This window comes from Chroicocephalus ridibundus, chromosome 4, assembly GCF_963924245.1.
Source record: "Chroicocephalus ridibundus chromosome 4, bChrRid1.1, whole genome shotgun sequence".
In the NCBI taxonomy this organism is placed as follows: domain Eukaryota; kingdom Metazoa; phylum Chordata; class Aves; order Charadriiformes; family Laridae; genus Chroicocephalus; species Chroicocephalus ridibundus.
The window spans coordinates 46786995-46805986 of NC_086287.1; the positions used below are offsets into that span (position 1 = coordinate 46786995).

Genomic DNA, 18992 nt, shown 5'->3' on the forward strand with positions numbered 1-18992 from the left:
AACACACGGAAATCACTGACATTAGCTCAGGACAGACAGGAGAGAGGTTTGCTTTTTTACATAGTAAATCAGTGCTCAAGAGATCATCCTCCAGTGGCCTTTCTACATTCTTAACATCCTAAGTGCAACGAGGGTCTTCTCACTGGGGCTGTCTCTAGGAAAAAGAAACTCATTTCTGCCCACCTCACTGGTAGAAGAGAGGCTGTGGGACATTTTGTTGCTCCTTTTTGCCATAATCATTTGAGGAAGGGAGCAGAGAGCAGTTATGAATGGTTCTTAGCCTGGAGTGTGCAGGGTCCCTCCTGAGAAGCAGTAGAGAGTATCTGCCAAGGTGGAAATCAAAAGCACCAGAAGTTGTCGAAAAGACTGACTGGGTTTTCCTTTCCATTCTGCACTTGCGACTCGGACAGCGATTATTTTGACAGGCTGACTGAACCTCAAGTGACAGGTCTGGGTAGATGTTTCCCTTCACCCCTGTCCCACCTCCAGATTTTGGTGCACATAAGCTACTGGGGCAAGGCTCCCTTTCCCCCAAACCCAAAGAAACCCTGCTCTCCTAGAAGTCAGAGCCTTCCTCCCTCATGCACCCACTCACTCCCAGCTCTGATGCCCCCACACATGGTTTCTGTTCAAATTGATTCTTCTGCCTATGCTTCATCCCTCTGGTGTTGTCCCTGCATGAGGCAGCTTAGACAGGCAAGGTCCATGTCAGCGATACACACTCCTTTCTCATTTCCCAGTCGAGTCCACGTCTCAATCCAAAAGTGCCTCTGCCCAATAAAAACAATGCTTCCCAGGCTGGAGTCAATCAAATAAATAATTAAATAACAATCTAATTAAAAAAATATCCCTCTGGGAGTAGGGAAGAGTCCCGCATTGACACAGGGAAATTTCCAAGCCTTAGGTCCAGTTCATTTTCCACAGGAATATACACCAGTCAGCCCAATGGTGCAGCTATAGACAGTTTCAAGCCACCTAGCCAGGTCAAACCTGCAGCCTTCCCCTCTCCGCAAAGCTACCTCTGCTGTAAAAAAGTACAGCCAACCCGCTGGCAACTGTCATGTTTTTCAGGTGTAGCAGAACCGTTAGTATATGAACAAGGTTAGAGCAGAGTAGGATGTATTTCCTTTTTTTTTTTTTTTTTTTTTTTTACCTGCTGGAAAAATACCACACAGGAGATATGCCCTCCCCACGCTCCCCACACCTCTAAGCCATACCCCCCTAGTGTATACTTTGCTGTCTTTACGCCATGGGTGGGAATGTACTTGATGTCTTTCCAGGAGATAAAGAGGTTACAGAGTTTGCTGTGAGAAATTCTTCACTGGGAAGTTCTGCTTCCAAGTACCTGGCTTAACACTCAATATTTTACCATGATAGTATCCATATGACTTGAGGGGTTCATACAAATCTCATTTTTGAAGAAGCATCAAGAGATGTTTCCTCTATCTTTTTTCCCCCCTCTGAACAGACAGATGACAAGAGAAATCAAGAGAATATGAAAAGGTGGCAATAGCCCGTGTGAGCATGCAAGCCCCAGCTCCAGATGCTGCTGGGGCGTAACTGCAAGGGTAGGATTACACCGCCAGAGGGTAAAGGCCTTGGAGGCCAGAGAACAACTGAAGCTCATGCAGCTGATGGGAAAAATGACTTTGCAAGGAGAGCTATTTAGTGGTAACAGAAGAGCTTAAAGTGCAATTCTATCTGATAAACAACTATTTTAAATGACCCTTACAGCTCCCTGATTATTGTCTCCTATTCTAGGTCAAATGCGCTCAGCCTAGTAGTAAAGCAGTTCCTAACTGTCAGCACTGAGCATTCCCCTGGGAAAGACTTGACCTAGGAATTCTCTCTTTTCCCTCATTACGGTAATCTAAGATCCTAAAGGCCAAGAGAATTGGGACCTTGCAGAATTGGGACTGGTGGGGACTTAGCAAGTTTTCTTTTTCTTTTTTTTATATATCAGTTATACAAAGACAAGAGTAGAATTTAGGTCTTGCTGAGATCCATTTCCTCCCATTAGCTCTGTAGAGCTAAGAACAATACCAATCTCTTCTCAAGAACAGCACTCTGACCCCACAGGGAGCAGTTCTGAAAGGACCATTTGCTGACTCTTGTTTTTCCAGAGTAGAAACATCTCTTAACAGGAAATGGGAGAACAAGAGCAGTGTCCACTGCCAGCAACAGACACAGTGCTCCAATCTGAGAATTCCTTAAAGTTTTTACTAGCAGATGGGAAAGTAAGCAGTGATGCTCTCATGAAGCCAGTCATGGCAACTGTGGTTACCCTCTTTTATGCCCATAAAAGGTGACCTGGTGCTGTGTTAGTGTTCCCTTGAGCCCCAAAATATACCCCATGTATTCCAAGACCTCTCTCAAGTCAGAGACGCCTCAACACAAAGCCTCAAAGGGTGTGGCTAGTGCTGGAATGACTAGGGGAACTTCTGTGACCAGGAGCTAGTAGTGAGGCAGCTCCGCTCTCTTCATGGGCATTGACCATGAGCTGGATGGCACAGGACTTGCAGGTTGCCAGAGAACACAGAATCTGAACCAGATTCAGGCCAAAGGAGTCACTGCAAAGGTTAATGTGGCAGCTTCCAGGAAAAGGGAACATATAAATAAACCACAGACAGTGAAAATGAGCCAAAGGGTCTCTGGGTTCCAACCCACCCATCCTCCCTCTCCAACCACAACAGCACAGCTGCCCAAGCTCCTTGCTGAAAGGCAGTCACAGTCTCTGGGCCACTCGCAAGGGAGGCTGGTCTCGGAGTCCTTCCTTGCCTAGCAGGCAGAGTCCTGTCTTTTTTGTGCAGAGCAGAGGCTAGGGAGGGTACGAGCATTTCCAAAGTCGCGTGTACTTTAGACCTCGCTCTCCGTGGAGGGCTTGCGTTGGTGCTTCCAGCCTGTGTCTGGGAGTGAGCCACGCCGTTCAGGTGTGGCTGCTGCTGTGTTAACACTGCTGCATTCAGACTGTTCTTCCTGTAGCAGCTGCTCAGTTTCGGTGTCATCCAGTGAACCAGAACTAGCCTGGATAGAGACCGTGTCTGTCTTCATGCAGACGTGGTCACGGAGGATCCCTCCTCGGGAGCTCCGAATCTGCTTAAGGTCATCCCACTCGGAATCATCACTGGATAAAAGGCATATCCCCTCCACAATCTTGATCTTCTCCTTGGTGTAGCTGTGGTCAGGACCAGTCTAGGGGGCAGACACATGAATGAAAAAAAAAAAAAATACATCTATGGAAAAATACGGCAAAGAGCAAAGCAGAGCTGGAACGTAGACAGAGAAGCAGACAAAAGGCTTTACCTCCACGTAAACAGTCACTGGCTTTGACTGTCACAATGGCAGAACCAAACTAAGTTTTCCTTCAGTTCTTCACCATCCCCAGAAAATTCTCCCTGCAAGAGCTCTCATTCCAAACTCCAGGAGCCTTCAAATCATGGAAGGCAAATGAGGATGAGTTGGCTCTTCTAATTCAACTATATATATATTCCCTGACAGCAGGGAGTAAGAACAACACTGAGCATAAAAAGTAAGAAAAAAAAAAAAAACCAACAAAATGGGAAGCAAGAAGACCCAGAAGACTTCATGGTAAAAGTAGGCAGGGAATCGATTCTAGGTCTGCAATATCTTTATATCTGAATCATTCTAGATTCACCTCTCAGGAAAGCGCAGCTGGAATATCACTGTTGAGTCCGTGTCTCACAGTGATACAGGGGAGGGAGATTATAGGGGAACAACGAAAATGATCAGCGGCTAAAGGGACCACACTGAGATTAAAGTAGTGAAATCTGTCTAACTTGGCTCACTGACAAATAAGGAGCATTAGACCATCTGATCTATCCCTGAGGAGACAGTGAAGGGGGCAGAGAAAATATACATCTGGGTATATCTAGAAGCAGCAGAATTAAGAGAAAAGGTGAAAAGATTTAGATTCCCAGATAAATAATCCTGGCATATCCTCAGTAAATAAGGCTAAAATGGCAGGACAGTATGGGAAATCTATGGGATAGTACCTTTGAAAAACAAAGCCAGGGAACATTCCCCTCTGGGTAAGTCTTGCTGTGATCCCAGCTAGAGGAACTAAGTGATCTAACAAAATCTCATAAATATTTCTACAGAAATTATCTTTTTCAAGTCTCACATGCTAAGTATGAGTAGCCAAAGCCAAGACTAAAGGATCTGCCATAGAAAATGACCTATACTTTCTCGACAGACAGTAGAGCTGGTTTAAGGACATAAAAGCAGGGAGGAAAAAAAACAAGAAAGAGCAATTAGTATGGGACAGTGCTTGAGCCACACAACAGAGCTTGAGTGAGGGAGGCAGGATCAAACACATAGAATAGTGATACCTGACGTGAGGATGTGGACGGAAATCAGAAGAGGGAAGATGAGAAGCTATCTGAGTGATAAGAAAGCTTCTGAGGAGAAAACAGAGGAAAAACTAAGTGCTGCAAGATATCCTATCAAACCCTCTCCCATCCTGTGGCACACAGGGCAGACCTCCGCAGGCCTTTAAAATGCTCCCTATCCCACCCCTGCACAGCCAGGAGCCACGTTCTTGTCACCAAACTCCTTCTGGCTGCCTGGTTCCCCTGCTGACTGTCCAAAGTAATCTTGGTGCAACAGTCACTAACTGGGACTGTATCCAGGGAACACAATCCCCTTTGACTCCTGTATTTCAAGGGCCAGCACCCAATGCAAATGAAATACAAGACACTATGGGAGCAGGGAAGAAGCAGAGAGCTAAAGACAGGTCTAATTCACTACAGCTCACTGGGGAAGAGGTGCTGCTAGTTGATCTCCATAGGAGCCTGAGCAATTCACTGAAGCTGTCCTGTGTCCTAGAAGTAAATGCTGACAAGTTGCAGTGTTTTCACATACTAAGGCCTGTAATACTCAACAGCAGCTTGATCTGGGCTCCCATGTCCTTAGTAGCAGCTCTTACCTCTTTCTTATAGCACAACTGGTTGTACATGGTTGGTTTGGGAATCGCTTCAATCTTCACCTCCTGGGTAGATGTCCGATATGAAGGATTACTGTAGGTTAGGTTCCCCAGGCTAGGGTCCGTGAACTTGGACTTATTATGCCTAGAGGGAGAGAGCTGTCAAACACTGCTTCCATTGGAGAACAAAGGGATTGTAAATGACAATAAAGAAAGATGAAGTGCTTTCAGGAGCCGCCTTCTCCTACAACCCTAGATTTTACTATTGGTCAGGAGAGGGGGAAAAAAAGATCACTTACCTATATACAATTAAAGCAGCAATAAGCAGCAAAATAAACAAGATGCTGAGAAGACCTCCAATAATGTAGCTGACATGCAGTCCTTCTCCTGAAAGTGAACAGCAACAGTAACTGATGCACTCTCCTTAATTTCCACTGAATAATACTGACCTCGGTGTAACGCCTAATACAGAGGTTTTACACCATACAGAAGCAAAACGTCAGCACATCAAGGTTTAGCTGAGAGTTTTGTTTGGCTTCATATGAAACCAAACCCTTCCTCCCACCCAGGCCCCAGCAAACCAAGGAACATCAAGATCTTTGTAATGGGGTTGAATAAGGATGAGTTAGATCCCCTACTGCAGGTTACTACTGCAGTGGGAAACAATTACTCCAGTCAGCCATCCTCAACTAAACATGAAGGGGACGGTGAAAGAGAGTATCATTAATGGTAAGAGTCCAATGGATGAGGCATAGGAAGAAAGAAAACAGAACTATTCTTCAGACCAAAGACCAAAGTGTCATTTGAAAAAGTCCCCATACAAGCTAATGAACATGTATGGCTGACGTTCATCCTCAGACATGCTTTGCTCTGCTCAGTTTCAGAAATTGGAGTTTCAAACTTTATGGAGTAGAAAGGCCTGGGCACATCTGGAGGAACAACCCTGGTGGAGAAGAGTTAAAGAAAAAAAAAACTCACCCATGGTTGCCAACACTGCCTCGTTGGCATGGGTACACAAGCCTCGCCTAGCATCTTTGTCAGAGCAGCTGAATGACACAAGGACAGTTAGTTACTGATAGTAGTATCAACAGTATCAAGGGTATCAAAAGACAAGATGGGACAGGCTAGCACTAATATCCCTTCCATTTCCAGCTCAACAACAGGAGCCTTCCTTTCTGTTCTTCAGTATCCTTCTGTATCCAGAGGAGAGAGGACCATATACATATATATAGGAGGGTGTGTGTGTATATATCAACTATAGGTCTGCAATATCTTTATATCCGAGTCGTTCTAGATTCGCCTCTCAGGTACACAGGTGCATACATATATCTATCCATCAGAACACAAATTTCAGCATCGGTGCTGAAGCAAAAATCAGAAGAACCTGGAGTCAGCACAAAGAACTTTCTACTCAATACATCATACTCAATAAAGTGGAAGTTTTGCCTTGTAAATAACCCAGCCATATATTATACAACATACTTTTTTGCTGGGCAGTAGGAATAGCAGGCTGTAGGGAATTAGCAGAAAAAAGTCCCTTAACTACCTGCATTGTAACTTAAATGTTAGAGCTGCAAAGGTTCTGTTCTGCCCCTAACAAGCTACCCCTTTGTGGCCAGGGCAGAACCACTTCACTTCCTCAGATGTCTGGGTCAGGTCTCAGATGTTTCAGTGAACTAAAGCAACAGCCTCCTCTCTCCTCCTTTCAGAAATAAGTTCTCAAAATTAAGAGTTCAAAAATCAACCAAATGAATGACATGGTCTCGGGAGGACTTTAACACTTCAGCACAGTCAGACTAAACACACGTTTCAATAGAACAGACAGAAAGATCTCTGCACCTCTTTCTTGCCAGCTCAACAGAGTTATGCATTCTTTGTCAAAATGGTTTTCCCCATTATGAACGTGAAGTCTGGAGCTGGAATAGCCTCTTTTGGCTAGGAAGAGGTGCGTTTGGATGATAACCAGAAGGGGTTTGCATGTTGCACCTTGCACAAGCTGTGACTTTCACGCCCCAATTCCAAGAGAACAAGAGCACTTACTTTCCTTCCACTGCTTCCAGAGATGTGAGAGGTTTGGTTGTTGAGGTACCTACTCTGCCAGGTGGTGTCTGACTTCTCTCACTTACACTGGTGGGTTCAGGACCAGGGGGCACCACACCAGGAACTAGAACAACAGAGAAAAATAAGCAGGACTCCAACTTTGTGGGACAGATGAACAAATCTGGTAAGCTATAGAGAGTTTCTAAAATGGCCTATATGAGTAGCTTTCCCATCTCAAACCCAGTCTGTCAGCAGGAAAGACAGAAGAAGGCTCTACTGCTCACAGCCACCTTCCAGTATATGACTCTGCATAAGTTTTTATACACTGGAGAGCTTCAGATGCTCTGGTTGCCACTGCCACTGCAATAAGCATAAGCAGTGGCTCACTTATGAAAGCTACTACCCAAGTGACACTCATCAGTAAACTCACTAGTAGAACAGGGCCGCCCATCTGGTTCATCCGGGCATGCGCAGATGAAGTCAGAAGCCCTGGCAAAGCAGAGGTGAGTGCAGCCTCCATTGTTCACTCCGCAAGCATTAGTACCTGGAAGGAACAAACAAGTCTCTAAATATGCTGCAGATGACCAGGTAGGAGCTCAGAGCAACAACCTTTTTTCCTGCTCAGCCAGAGATACTTCCTACAAATCCAGCAAGTTACTACGCTCTGGCACATCCTCTTCATTTGACTGCTAAGAAAGTGATGACAATAGCCAGACAGTGGTAGGATTAGGGCAGTCTTGAAAGGAAGGCACTGGAAATCATTAGATGGGAGCCCAATCAACACAGCTGCCCAGATTAAAGAACAAAAAGCTCACATTCTTCTGTTTTAACACAATGTCTGATGAACAACACAGAAAGTGACATTTGCTAATCAAAGCTGTAACAGAACGTGCTTAAGATGTACTTAACTGAAATGTCACAGGTAGACAAGGAATGTGGCCAGGGAAGATGCACTAACAGTTTGAGTGTAAGAAAGGATGCCAATCTTGCTTGACATCTACAGTAGCACAGTGGTTCCAGAGTTCTTTTTATCTAAAATTAGCATTTGCCTGAATCAAGGTCCTCCTCTTTACCTGTCTGTCTCTGAGGGGAAACGACAATGATATCCATCAGTCCCTCAACATTGGCTAGGACTGTCTCTTTGTTCCGCCCAGAGTATTTGTCCACTCTCTGGATAGATTTGGTTTGCCAGTCAGTCCAGTATATCCATCTATCCTGCTGCTCAGGGAGACAGCAAAGGAAAATCACAGCCATTAGCATGTTTAGCCACATAGACACAGGATACCCATAAAAAACACATCCCAGTGGCAGAAGGCTCCAAACAAAGGCCTTTTCAACCCCCTCCCCTCTTATAAAGAAAATGACTGTCTGCACCCTACAGGAATTCAGACAAACTTCCTTTTTTAGCTCCACAGAAGAGTTAAGTACTGTATCTTCAGCCATCCTGGTTCCCCCAGACTATAACAATTCCCTGTTGCCAAGCTCCACTGTCCAAACACATCAACACACCAGGTAGAATGGTGGCAGCAGAAAATTCTTACCTGTGTCAGAGCAAAGGGATGCGACACCTGGCTGACCAACACTTGCCGTAGCTTCCCATTGAGATCACAACTCTCTATACGATCAAGATGTGCATCCACCCAGTAAATCCTGGAGAAACAGGGAAAGAGGTGAGTTTCCATCTATACAATCTCTCTTTACTTTCTAGACCTTTGCTAGCCAAGGTGGATCAGACAAAGAAAACCAAAAACAATCCACACCCAAACCCACAACACTACTCCAATAAACCAAGCCAAGACGACTAAAAAAAATTCATTACAACCCTTAACCCTATGCAAGTGTAAGAAAACCTTTCACTGACCTCCTGGTGTCATAATCCAAAGTCAATCCATTGGGCCATCCTAGGTCAGTGTTAATCAGGATTTTACGTTCAGAGCCATCCAAGTTTGCTCGTTCAATTTTAGCAATGTGACCCCAATCTGTCCAGAAGAGGTACCTGAACAGATAAAAAGCAAGCATAAGAAGAAAAGAACATTCCATTTAGCCTAATGAAAGTTTTAGTTTTGAAATAAAATGCCAGATTCTTCAGGTTCAAGAAAGATCATGTGGTGTGTAGCTTTCTTCTCTCAGCCACCTGCCCAATTTTCAAATTCACTGTCTGCCTCATTACATGTCACTCAGAGTCAGCCTCTTGCTAGTACCAGCAGATTCACACAGCACATCTCTTCTTCTTCCTACAACCTCCTCTTCCAGTCTCCCTCTGCGCAGCCCTTCTCCCTGCCGCATCAATACCCCATACCTACCCCTTCTTGGGAAAGACAGCAATGGCTCGGGGCTCATCCAGGCTGTTATTGATCAGAACTTTTCTGGAGCTTCCATCCAGTCTAGCTACTTCTATGGTATTGCGTCCTGTGTCTGTCCAGTAAAGGTTCCTGGCAACCCAGTCCACCGCCAGGCCATCTGTAGTCTTCAGACCCTGACCAATAACAGTTTCCATGTTGCTGCCATTCAGATCAGACCGCCTGGATGAAAATCAATGACAAATGGCAGTGAGGAACGGGTAGCTCCCGGAAAGCCTTCACACCTCTATGTGTGATCCCCATCAGCCACAGGGCCACTTCATACTGCTACCTCCCTAATACCTTTTTCCCCATAGTCTCCAGCAGGTTAAACGTTAAACGCACTTTCAGCATTTACTTCAGCGACAGACATGATGCTGTGAACCAAAGACAAGGTAAGTAGCGGTGTATTGCTAGCATCTCAGTCTCCCCAACTTATTGGCACACTCCACAGCTCACTGTGGCACAACCAGCACAAGCAGCTGGGTGACCTGGGCACTGGCCAAGCAGATGACTGGCACCCACCTGATGACATCAAGAAATACATCTGTGTAGTAAATCTTGCCATCCACACTATCATAGTCCAGAGAAATTACGTTGTTCAGCTCAGGGACAGGTATGTGCACATCTGTGTGGTCACTGGTGTCCAGTGAGATACGACGGATGGAAGCACGGCTAGAGAAAAGTAGGTAGGTCTCTGGAGAAGAGTCACACGTCTGCTCATCTCTCTTCAGTTGGATGCCAGTGGGGCAGGCACAGGAGAAGCCAGTGGGGTGAGGCAAGCAAAGGTGAGAGCAGCCACCATTACGAACTCCACATTTATTGAAGCCTTTAGAAATATGGAAAGCATAGTTTAAGGATCGGTGTGGTCCCACAGACCAAAGCTTTATTTTAAAGGCTACATAAATGCACAACTTGCTAGCAGCTGAATTCATCCTGATCATCCCAGCCTTGCTGGGAATCTACAGCCCTTCATCCAGAGACTGCCTTCTGCCCCTCCAAGATTCAGGGTGGGTATGGGCATGGTTGGGCAAGGAGAACAGGAAGGCACAGAAGAAGGAGGTGCATTAGGAGCAAAGTCTTGACCTGCATTCCTTGCTAATCATAGTTTTCCCATGGAAAAAGGAACAGCCAAATGCTGATAGATTCACATAACTGCAGTTTAGCTTTATTATTGCTGCAAATGGTAATGCTGACAGAAAGATCCAACCCAGTGGGGAAGCAGCGTGACAATGCACCAGCGGCCAGGCTGACAAAGAAGCTTCTGTTTCAACTTAGCTGCACACAGTGGCAAGTAAACAAAAGCATCAGAGAAGCCTGCTGAAAGTGCCTGACATATTAGGGTCATATCCTTTTTTTTTTTTAATTGAAAAAAAACCAAAACAAAACAGCATACATTTACTAGGAGGGGATAAACCCAGAAGACAGGTACAGGGAGTGAGAAGAAGACAACAGGGATATGACGGCTAGAGTTTTGGTTAGCTTTAAGTTATATTGTGAAGTTATGCTGTCAAGACTGATGTTCTGATGTTAGTATCCACAGGAGACACAGCACAGATTTTTCTGTAGAAGTACATATTAGGGAAATTTCACCAGAATGAAGCCACAGCACAAAACAACAACTCCCACTGAAGAGCAAAGAGGAAAGACAGGGTAACATAGGATACCCAAAGAGTAACATGAGGAATCTGACTCTGGCAAAGAATAGTTGGAGAGCATGATATATTAAGAGCAACTAAAGAAGCAGAGATTTTGTATAACAAAGTGGCAGACAGGAAGATGAAGCCTGTAATGGTTGGGAAAAAAGTGACTAGAACTTGAAATAAAGTTTCAGCAACTGGCTTAAGAGGAATTAATGCCTTTTGGAGTTAAAAAAGGGGAACTGTCCAATGCCAGTAGACTCTGGTGAAGCTTAATAGGGCATGACTCATTCAGTCCTCCTAAGAAAGTAGCTCTCGTGTGTGAGAATGAGGTTGTCAGTGTAATCCAGTGAAGGAAATGGGATGAAAGGGGTCAAAAGCCATGCAGTAATAAACAAACACCAGACCTATGGAGCTGGGTAAACAAGGAGAAGTGCAAAAAATACGTAAATAAGAGGGAAGAAGTAAAGAAAGATGGGTTTTGAGAAGTTACTCTATCACTCATGCTTCACACCAAACGACTCTTTTCTGTGACATCTCTGAAGGGCTCCCCTAGTCACCACAGAGCCCTGCTGATTTGGTAGCAGCCTAGCAACTCACCCAGGGGCCGTGCCCTATCAACAGCTTGAATGTCCATGAGGCCAGGCAGGTTTGCCCTCACCAAGATGACATTGGCACCAGTGTCCTTATCAGCCCTGTGAATGCTGCGAGTTTGCCAGTCAGTCCAGTAGATATAAGAGTCCAGCAAAGTGAGGCCATAAGGATGTTGCACTGGGGACAGCAGGGTGCGGCGGTTAGCACCATTGAGATCTGCAGCCTCGATACGCTGAAGAAAGAAGTAAACATCAGCGCCACACTCAAAACACTAATCCTCTTGCTAGCAATTACTATATCAAGTGGAAAACAGAGCCTAAGCAAGTGATGTTATTCAAGTCCACCCTCCCCATAGTCCATACTCTCAGAAAAGCTTATGTTCCCCTTGCTATTTTGATAGCTTGCTCAAAAACTTCAAAACAGCCTCCAGGCTACCAAAGAACCCAATGACAAACAATGCTGAGGAACAGAATCGGACCTCTGTGTGTGCATCAGCCCAGAGCAACTGTGATCCAGCCTTATCCACTGCCAGTCCATTAGGCCAGCCGAGGTTATTGCTGATCAGCACCGTACGTCCAGAGCCATCCATCCCAGAGCGTTCCAGCTTGGCATTCTCACCCCAGTCCGTCCAGTACATATACCTGGGGAAAAGCAAGCAAGTATTACGGAAACAGGTCAAAAGTCCTGTTCTAACCCCTAGACAGCCTCTTGACAACACTAACCCCATCTCATGGTATAAAGCTATTGCTCGAGGGCTGTCCAGGTTCTGCCAGACCAAGACTTTCCTCATGGAGCCATCAAGGTTGCCCACTTCAATTCGGTTTGTTCCTGTATCTGTCCAATATATCTTCCTGCCAATAGCATCCACAGCCAGCCCATCTGTAGTCAACAGACCTGAGAAAACAGAAAGGTGTACTGGTCACTGCTCGTTCTCCCAGCTTAGTCAGGAACTTATGGTATTCCCATTGTGCACCTCATCAGGCAGTTGCTTTAGGCTTTGCTTGCCCTTCCACTGGAAATTTAAAGATTATTCTACCAGGGTGTCAGAGAATCTCTCTTTTTCATGCTGCATGGAGGCAAGAGGCTCCCAGGTCAAAATATTTCTTACCTGTAGTGATGATGTCCTCAAATTGTGAGCCATCTAGGGCAGCCCGACTGATTTTACGCAGCGTACTGTCTGACCAGTAAACCTTTCCTGGGTGGAAGAAGAAAGAGAAACTTTAAAAAAGCCCACAACAAAACCAAATCAAAACAAACCCCAACAACCAAAGAGCAGAATCTTAAAAAACAGATCCAGGTCTCTAACTACCAGCTACACCATTCAAAACAGATCTGACTGCACAGGAATAACAGCAGCACAAGACTATTAGGCTAGAGTGATAAAACAGTACAAATTATCTTGTTCCAGTCCTCCCCAAAGTATGTAGGGGCACTGGCACTCTGACCTTTACACAAGGCCAGAGAACACAAAACACATTATCAGCTAATAGCAGAGTCTCCCACATCTGATTTTTCAAAATGTCCCAGAGGACAGCAATCAGATCATCTACCTTACTGTACAACAGTGAGTTTACATCCAGCACAGCATCAGATATTTAGTATACATGAACAGCCACAGTCTCAGCTCTCCTGCTGTAAAAGGCTTCAGCAGGAGGAAAGCTTTCTTAAATCCAAAGCGCACAGGAACCTGACCCAATATAGCAGGCAGCTTCTTCCTCTTAGTTGGGGTTCTCTGTTTTCCTATAAGGATATTCCTTTCCTGATTGGAAAGAAATATTTGCAGCACGTACTAGGAAAAAAAACCTACCCAAATTCACAACCTACATTAAGATCTGCACTTGGGTCTTTACTCAGACATTTAGATATGAAGTCACTTGTTGCCTTTCAAACAGATAGTTGGATACAATAGGAAGTTCAGACCTTCACGAGGATCCACTCCAATTGCAATGGTGTTCTTCATGGTGACATTGACTGAGATGACAACATCTGCAAAGTAGGGAATATCCAGAGACACCATCCGGATGTCAGTCCTTCTGGCAAAGATCAGAAAGCTGGTCATTCCTGCAGAGAGTTGAAAATGGACAGATATCAGCAAGGAACTAGTTCAGTCAACTGTAGGCATCATTTATTGAATATTCTGGAGGTGACATCCACTTCGGTGGAAAAGGGGGAGTCTCAGATCTCAGCTTATGGGAATCTGGGTACAAAAGCTTTATTGAGCATTACTGAATGCTTGTTTACATTCAAGTTGAAAAGGAGTGCACTCATAGAAGAGTTACTTCTGCTAATATGTGTGGGAAACAGGAATTAGGAATCACTTTTCTCCTGCTAAGGAGAAAAAGTGAATGTACCATGGCCTGAAGCTGAGTGCCTTCCACAGTCCTCAAGAAGAGGGTCCATGGGAGGAGTACAGATTATTAAAGAGGTGCTATTAAAGAATATAGCACCTTGTAGTTAAAAAAGAATCCACCTCCCAAAAGTATGGGGAAAAACGTGACATCTGGTATAGTTGCCAAACATAATTTCAAGAAAAATTTCTTCTGCATCAATCCAGTTATCGGTAAGTTTCCTCATAGTAAATCCCACTCAAATTGAAGGTACAGGCATCAAATGGTTTTTTCAGGGAGTAAAACAGATAAACACATAAAAGTGCATTTTATTCTCCAACAAGGCAGGAGCAAAATGCAGCTGTGATACAAAACTGCAATGAGGTTCCTACAGAGAGGACTCACCAGGGGAGCAGGTCTTGCCATCAGATTGCAGGTTGATCCCAGTAGGGCAGGTACAGCTGTAACCTTTTGGAAGAGGTGCCAAAAGGCACAGGTGACTGCAGCCTCCATTGCTAACTTCACATGCTGTATGTACTAGAGCAAGGAGAATGAGAAATCCATAAGCCACTAGCACAGGCACAAAAAAGGGGTGCAACAGCTATAGAAATGTATTCTAGAATGCCCTTAAATACCAAGCCAAGAATTACTCTCGTGCTCTCATATTCCACCCAGTGACTTAAGGCATCGAGGGCTGACAGACAGGTCAGCTCCTTGCAGGAGAGCTGTGCCACATACTAGAGCCTGAGCAAGCTCTTGGCTCAGTGTGGCTTCGGGCGAGCTCTGTACCTGGTGGCCTGTGCCGGTGGAAAACATGAATATCCATAAGATTCTCCAGATTGTCCTGCAGCGTTTCCCGAGCCTGCCCAGTCCTTCTATCTGCGCTCTGGATGCTTTTGGCCTGCCAGTCTGTCCAGTAGATTCTCTCGCCATAAAGAGTAAGTCCAAAGGGGTGAGGCAGATTGCTCCCAATCAGCACCTGGTCAGATTACCCCCAGCCCCCCCAAAAAACATTACTAAGAAGTCACTAAGGGGAAGAGGCTTCCCTTGCCCCCTCTCAGCATCATAATGTACAGTCACAGCAAAAGGAGAGTGATGGGGTAACATCAGCCCTCAAATGGAGGTTCCCTCACACACAGTTTGCAAGTAAACTAGGGAGCTCTTCTCTCCCAGTGAAAGCAGCTCAGCATGTCTTGATTTCAAGATTTCACTTTCAACTGGAAAGAGAGGCAGGGGCCATCAGCACTCTGTGCTCTAGGACTTACACCTCAGGCTCCTAGATGCCCTCCTCAAGGATGGCTTCCTTACCTTCCTGTTGTTTCCATCCAGACTGGCATACTCGATGGTCTTCATGCCTGCATCTGCCCAGTACAAGCGCTGTGACTCATAGTCAATGGCCAAACCATTAGGCCATGTCAGGTTGGAGGAAATGATCACCAAGCGGTTTGAGGCATCCATACCAGCACGCTCAATTTTTGGGCTGGCTCCCCAGTCAGTCCAGTACATGAACCTGAACACAAGCCCAGACAGAAGTGAATGCTTGCACTCCTTCACTGACACTAAGGCCAGGCAGTGTAGCAGAGAAGCAAGAGAGTCTTTAGTTACTTCATCCCCAGGATAAACAAATGAAAACACAAGTCAGCTCCTGCAAGCTCCACAGCACAACAGGCAATTATCCCTGCTTATCTCGTTCCACTAGCATCCAAAATCAGGTCTCTAATTTCAGTCTTTTGCAGGATGTTGAACAATGATACCACAGAGAAAGACAACTGTACAAAGCCAAAGAACCTGAACATCTTTAGACGTGCAAGAACTGCCATATCATCCCAGAATAAAGAATCTCTCACCCTCCAATGGGGTCCACCACGATATCTCTAGGTCTGTCTAGGTTCTCCCAGATTAGAACAGTTCTCATGGTCCCGTCTGTGTTGGAGACCTCTATCCGATCTGTTCCTACAAAAGTCACGAGAGAGGAAGAGAGAAAGATCAAAAACTTCTGGAATCACAAGAGCTAAGGAAAAAAAAAATCCATACAACAATGCATTCTTCTCCTCTGTCCATCTCTGTCCATAGCTGGAATGTAGCTAAGAAATGTGGCTCAAGGTGTCACCTTGTTTAGATCTCTCAAGTCATCTCTGTGGCTATCACTGGTGCCGAGTCCTGTAAATCAGCTCTTTCCAAAGCCCCCAAGGTATCTACGTAGGCATAAGGGAACAGCTAGAAAAGAATCATGTTCCTTACATTTCTCTGAACTATGACTCTCCAGCAGGGAACATCCTCCAAACACTACGCTGTTTGAAGATATGTAAACACACAGAATCACAAGCTCTGTAGCAAGACAACAGCGGTGCTTGCCTTCTACTATAAAAATTTCTACAGAATTAGTACTGGGGATACTGCAAAGAGAATTAAACTAAGGATTCCACACCTCAACTCCCACTTTGTTAGAAGCAAAACTCCATTTTTTGCTAGACAGAAAGACAAATTTGGAATGAGACAGACAGAACTACCCAGCTGTTTTTCAGTTTTCATGACTAATAAGGAAGACAGAAGCCTAGGTAAAGCAGGGGATCCCAGTACCTGCATCAGTCCAGTATAGCTTGTTGGTGACCCAATCAATTGCCAGTCCAGCTGGACTTTCCAGGCTGGTCTCCACTACAACCTAAATAAAAAAAAAAAAAAAGAAAAAATCCTTAGTGATATTAGACCTTAGGGGGAAAGCACTTGTCCAATGCACCACCTGCTCACCAATAATGCTAACTTCAAAAGGCAAAAGCCCAAGCAGAGCAATGCCATATGAGAGAGAGCATTAAGGACTTAGAAGTTCAAATAAGCCTTATGTTTGGAGAAACATCTATTTTTCAGGTCTGGTCAAACTGCAATTCCGAACTTTGAACTCTCTTCCCCTTATTTATGGCAACATTAGCCTAAGAGCATGTGCAAAAAGCATTCCCAAGGAGCATGGCTCTCGTTCCAAACGTAGTATGTAACAGAGGATTTAAAAGTTCTTCCTTTCAAGATTTTAGGGCTACAACAAAGGAGTTGACCACAGCTTACAAATCAACATGCTTCATGTCTCAATTCAAGGTTTTCCAAACAAGCAGGAATGTACACCAAACTTATGTACGAAGTGTGATCTCAGAGCTCTTCTGAGAAATAGGCAAATTAGTGAACAACAAATCCAGCATGAACTGCAGCTCATTAGAAGGCCAGTGTATCTCAGTGGCTTCAAATCTCATGCTCAAAGAGTCTCCTGGCTAGATGACCTCCACAGGTAGTTAACACTGTACCTCTTGGCTTGATCCATCCCATTTTGCTCGGCTGATTGAGTCGGTGCTAACATCTGTCCAGTAGACATAGTCATCCTTTGAGTCCCAGTCTAGAGCCACAGCGCTGCGAACATCAGCAAGGGGGATGACATCATCTGACAGGTCATCTGTGTCAAAGCTGATCCGACGGATGTCCATCCTTCGGGCAAAAAGCAGGAACTTGTCAAGACCTGATCAAAGGTCGAAAGGTCTTCTTTTAATTTCTCTAAGTTCAACAACACAGTGATAGACACAGACAATTCTCTGCTATATCCAACCTTAACCACTTACATCATCTCTCACTGTCAGGTCACAGACCAGGATTTTATTGGCAGCAAAGTATCACTGGGGGGATGGGCAGTGGGGGAACGGAGTAGTAGGGAGCTGTGTCCTAAGAGCAACCTATGCTGAGGGAACAAAGTCAACCATATTCTTCAAAGAATGGCATAGACCTCGCTCCAAATCAAATAGCTATGCCATCCCTTGTGAATCGAGGAGACAGTTGGCCTAATTCTTCCACATGGTCGCAAACCAAGAGAAACTGTGGCAATCAAGAGGACTGAAATTTTTGTCCATCACGGACCCAGCTCCTATGGGAGCTTTAGGGAAACAATCAGCTGCGACAGGTAACATGGCACCAGTAGCAGCCCTGAAATAAGGGCCCAAGGACGGAGCTTCTTTATATCCTCACCCATCAAGCCCAGTGAGGGCAAAGGGAATGCAGAACAGGGGAATGCATCAAAAAGATGAAGCACTCTCTGGCAGGGCCCTTAATACTACTAACTCAGTCTATCCAGCTGCACCTCCTTGGAAGCAACTGCTGCTGCTGCTTACTCCCATTGCCAACCCTCCGCCACCCACTGAACATCTGAGCATGCAGGCTGTGGTCCCACCTCACTTACTCTGGGCACAGGCATGGCTGCTGGTCTTGCGGAAGCCCGTGGGGCAGGCGCAGGTGTAATCCTTGCTGCTTGGCAGGCAGAGGTGAGTACAGCCCCCGTTGTTGGCCCCACAACGGTTTCTCCCTGCTCAATTAGCCAAAGACAAAAACAACCAGGCATAAAACAAAGAGTAAAGAAAAGTGGAAAAACACCAGCTGAGGTGTTAAAACCCACATGGATAAGATAACTTGTCCAACCAGAAGTTAATTTAGAATAAGAAAACTTATAAACTAAAGCACTAACTCCATTTGTAGGGCTCAATTTTAAAATAAAGCATTTAACTCAATCCACTTCTAGAGCAGATTATGGCAATTGATGAGGAATAAGGGAGGTGTCCGTCATTACTAGCACCCACTTATGATTTTTGTTCCCCTCCCAGAACAGCTCTCCCATAAACAAGCCACAAATAATTCTTACTGAAAAGCCTCAACTCCCATGCGTCAGCAGAGGGAGCTGTGGTAACAACCTAACACCAGGTTACTGGGGCTGAGGGACCTCAACTGAACTGCCAGGTGGAGCAAGTTCTACCGCAGCTCTGGACAAAGGTGGTAGATGTGTCGATACACCGGGTTCAGGCTTGCCGTCTCCCTGCTTTACAGGGTGGTGGGTGGCAGCAGGTCTTCTAGTGGCTAAAATGGGTCTCTACCCTCTCTGCAGTTACCTGCTGGCTGGCGCTGAGGATGCAGTGTGTGGATGTCCATAGGGAAGTGGAGTTTGTTGCGGATGATCTCCTGGTTCTTGCCTGTGAATTTGTTTGCGCTGTTGATGCTCTTGGTGTGCCAGTCTGTCCAGTACAAACTGTCCTCAAACACAGTGATAGCAAATGGGTGTGGGAGGCCTGTAACAGACATCCAATACAGG

The 18992-nt window shown here is 45.3% G+C and overlaps 1 protein-coding gene across 4 annotated transcripts in view; it reads right to left on the reverse strand.

Moving 5' to 3' along the window:
* Window positions 1–1122: 1122 nt before the first annotated feature.
* Window positions 1123–18992, reverse strand: part of LRP4 (LDL receptor related protein 4) — a 91799-nt gene continuing 73929 nt past the window's right edge. For 2 of the 4 annotated variants that reach the window (XM_063331946.1, XM_063331944.1), the window contains 24 exons: window positions 18793–18969; window positions 18093–18218; window positions 17173–17381; window positions 16463–16544; window positions 15730–15835; window positions 15191–15392; window positions 14672–14861; window positions 14288–14419; window positions 13476–13616; window positions 12664–12750; window positions 12278–12449; window positions 12034–12196; window positions 11562–11787; window positions 9847–10150; window positions 9286–9504; window positions 8844–8978; window positions 8524–8632; window positions 8056–8200; window positions 7413–7526; window positions 6983–7106; window positions 5921–5988; window positions 5242–5329; window positions 4946–5087; window positions 1123–3192 (listed from right to left, as the gene is read on the reverse strand). In XM_063331946.1, the coding sequence (XP_063188016.1) occupies window positions 2857–3192; window positions 4946–5087; window positions 5242–5329; window positions 5921–5988; window positions 6983–7106; window positions 7413–7526; window positions 8056–8200; window positions 8524–8632; window positions 8844–8978; window positions 9286–9504; window positions 9847–10150; window positions 11562–11787; window positions 12034–12196; window positions 12278–12449; window positions 12664–12750; window positions 13476–13616; window positions 14288–14419; window positions 14672–14861; window positions 15191–15392; window positions 15730–15835; window positions 16463–16544; window positions 17173–17381; window positions 18093–18218; window positions 18793–18969 (3797 nt within the window). In that variant the 3' untranslated portion in view covers window positions 1123–2856. Of the gene's footprint in view, window positions 3193–4349; window positions 4419–4945; window positions 5088–5241; window positions 5330–5920; window positions 5989–6982; window positions 7107–7412; window positions 7527–8055; window positions 8201–8523; window positions 8633–8843; window positions 8979–9285; window positions 9505–9846; window positions 10151–11561; window positions 11788–12033; window positions 12197–12277; window positions 12450–12663; window positions 12751–13475; window positions 13617–14287; window positions 14420–14671; window positions 14862–15190; window positions 15393–15729; window positions 15836–16462; window positions 16545–17172; window positions 17382–18092; window positions 18219–18792; window positions 18970–18992 lie in introns of all 4 variants that reach the window. The other 2 variants (XM_063331947.1, XM_063331945.1) reach the window with 2 other exon arrangements.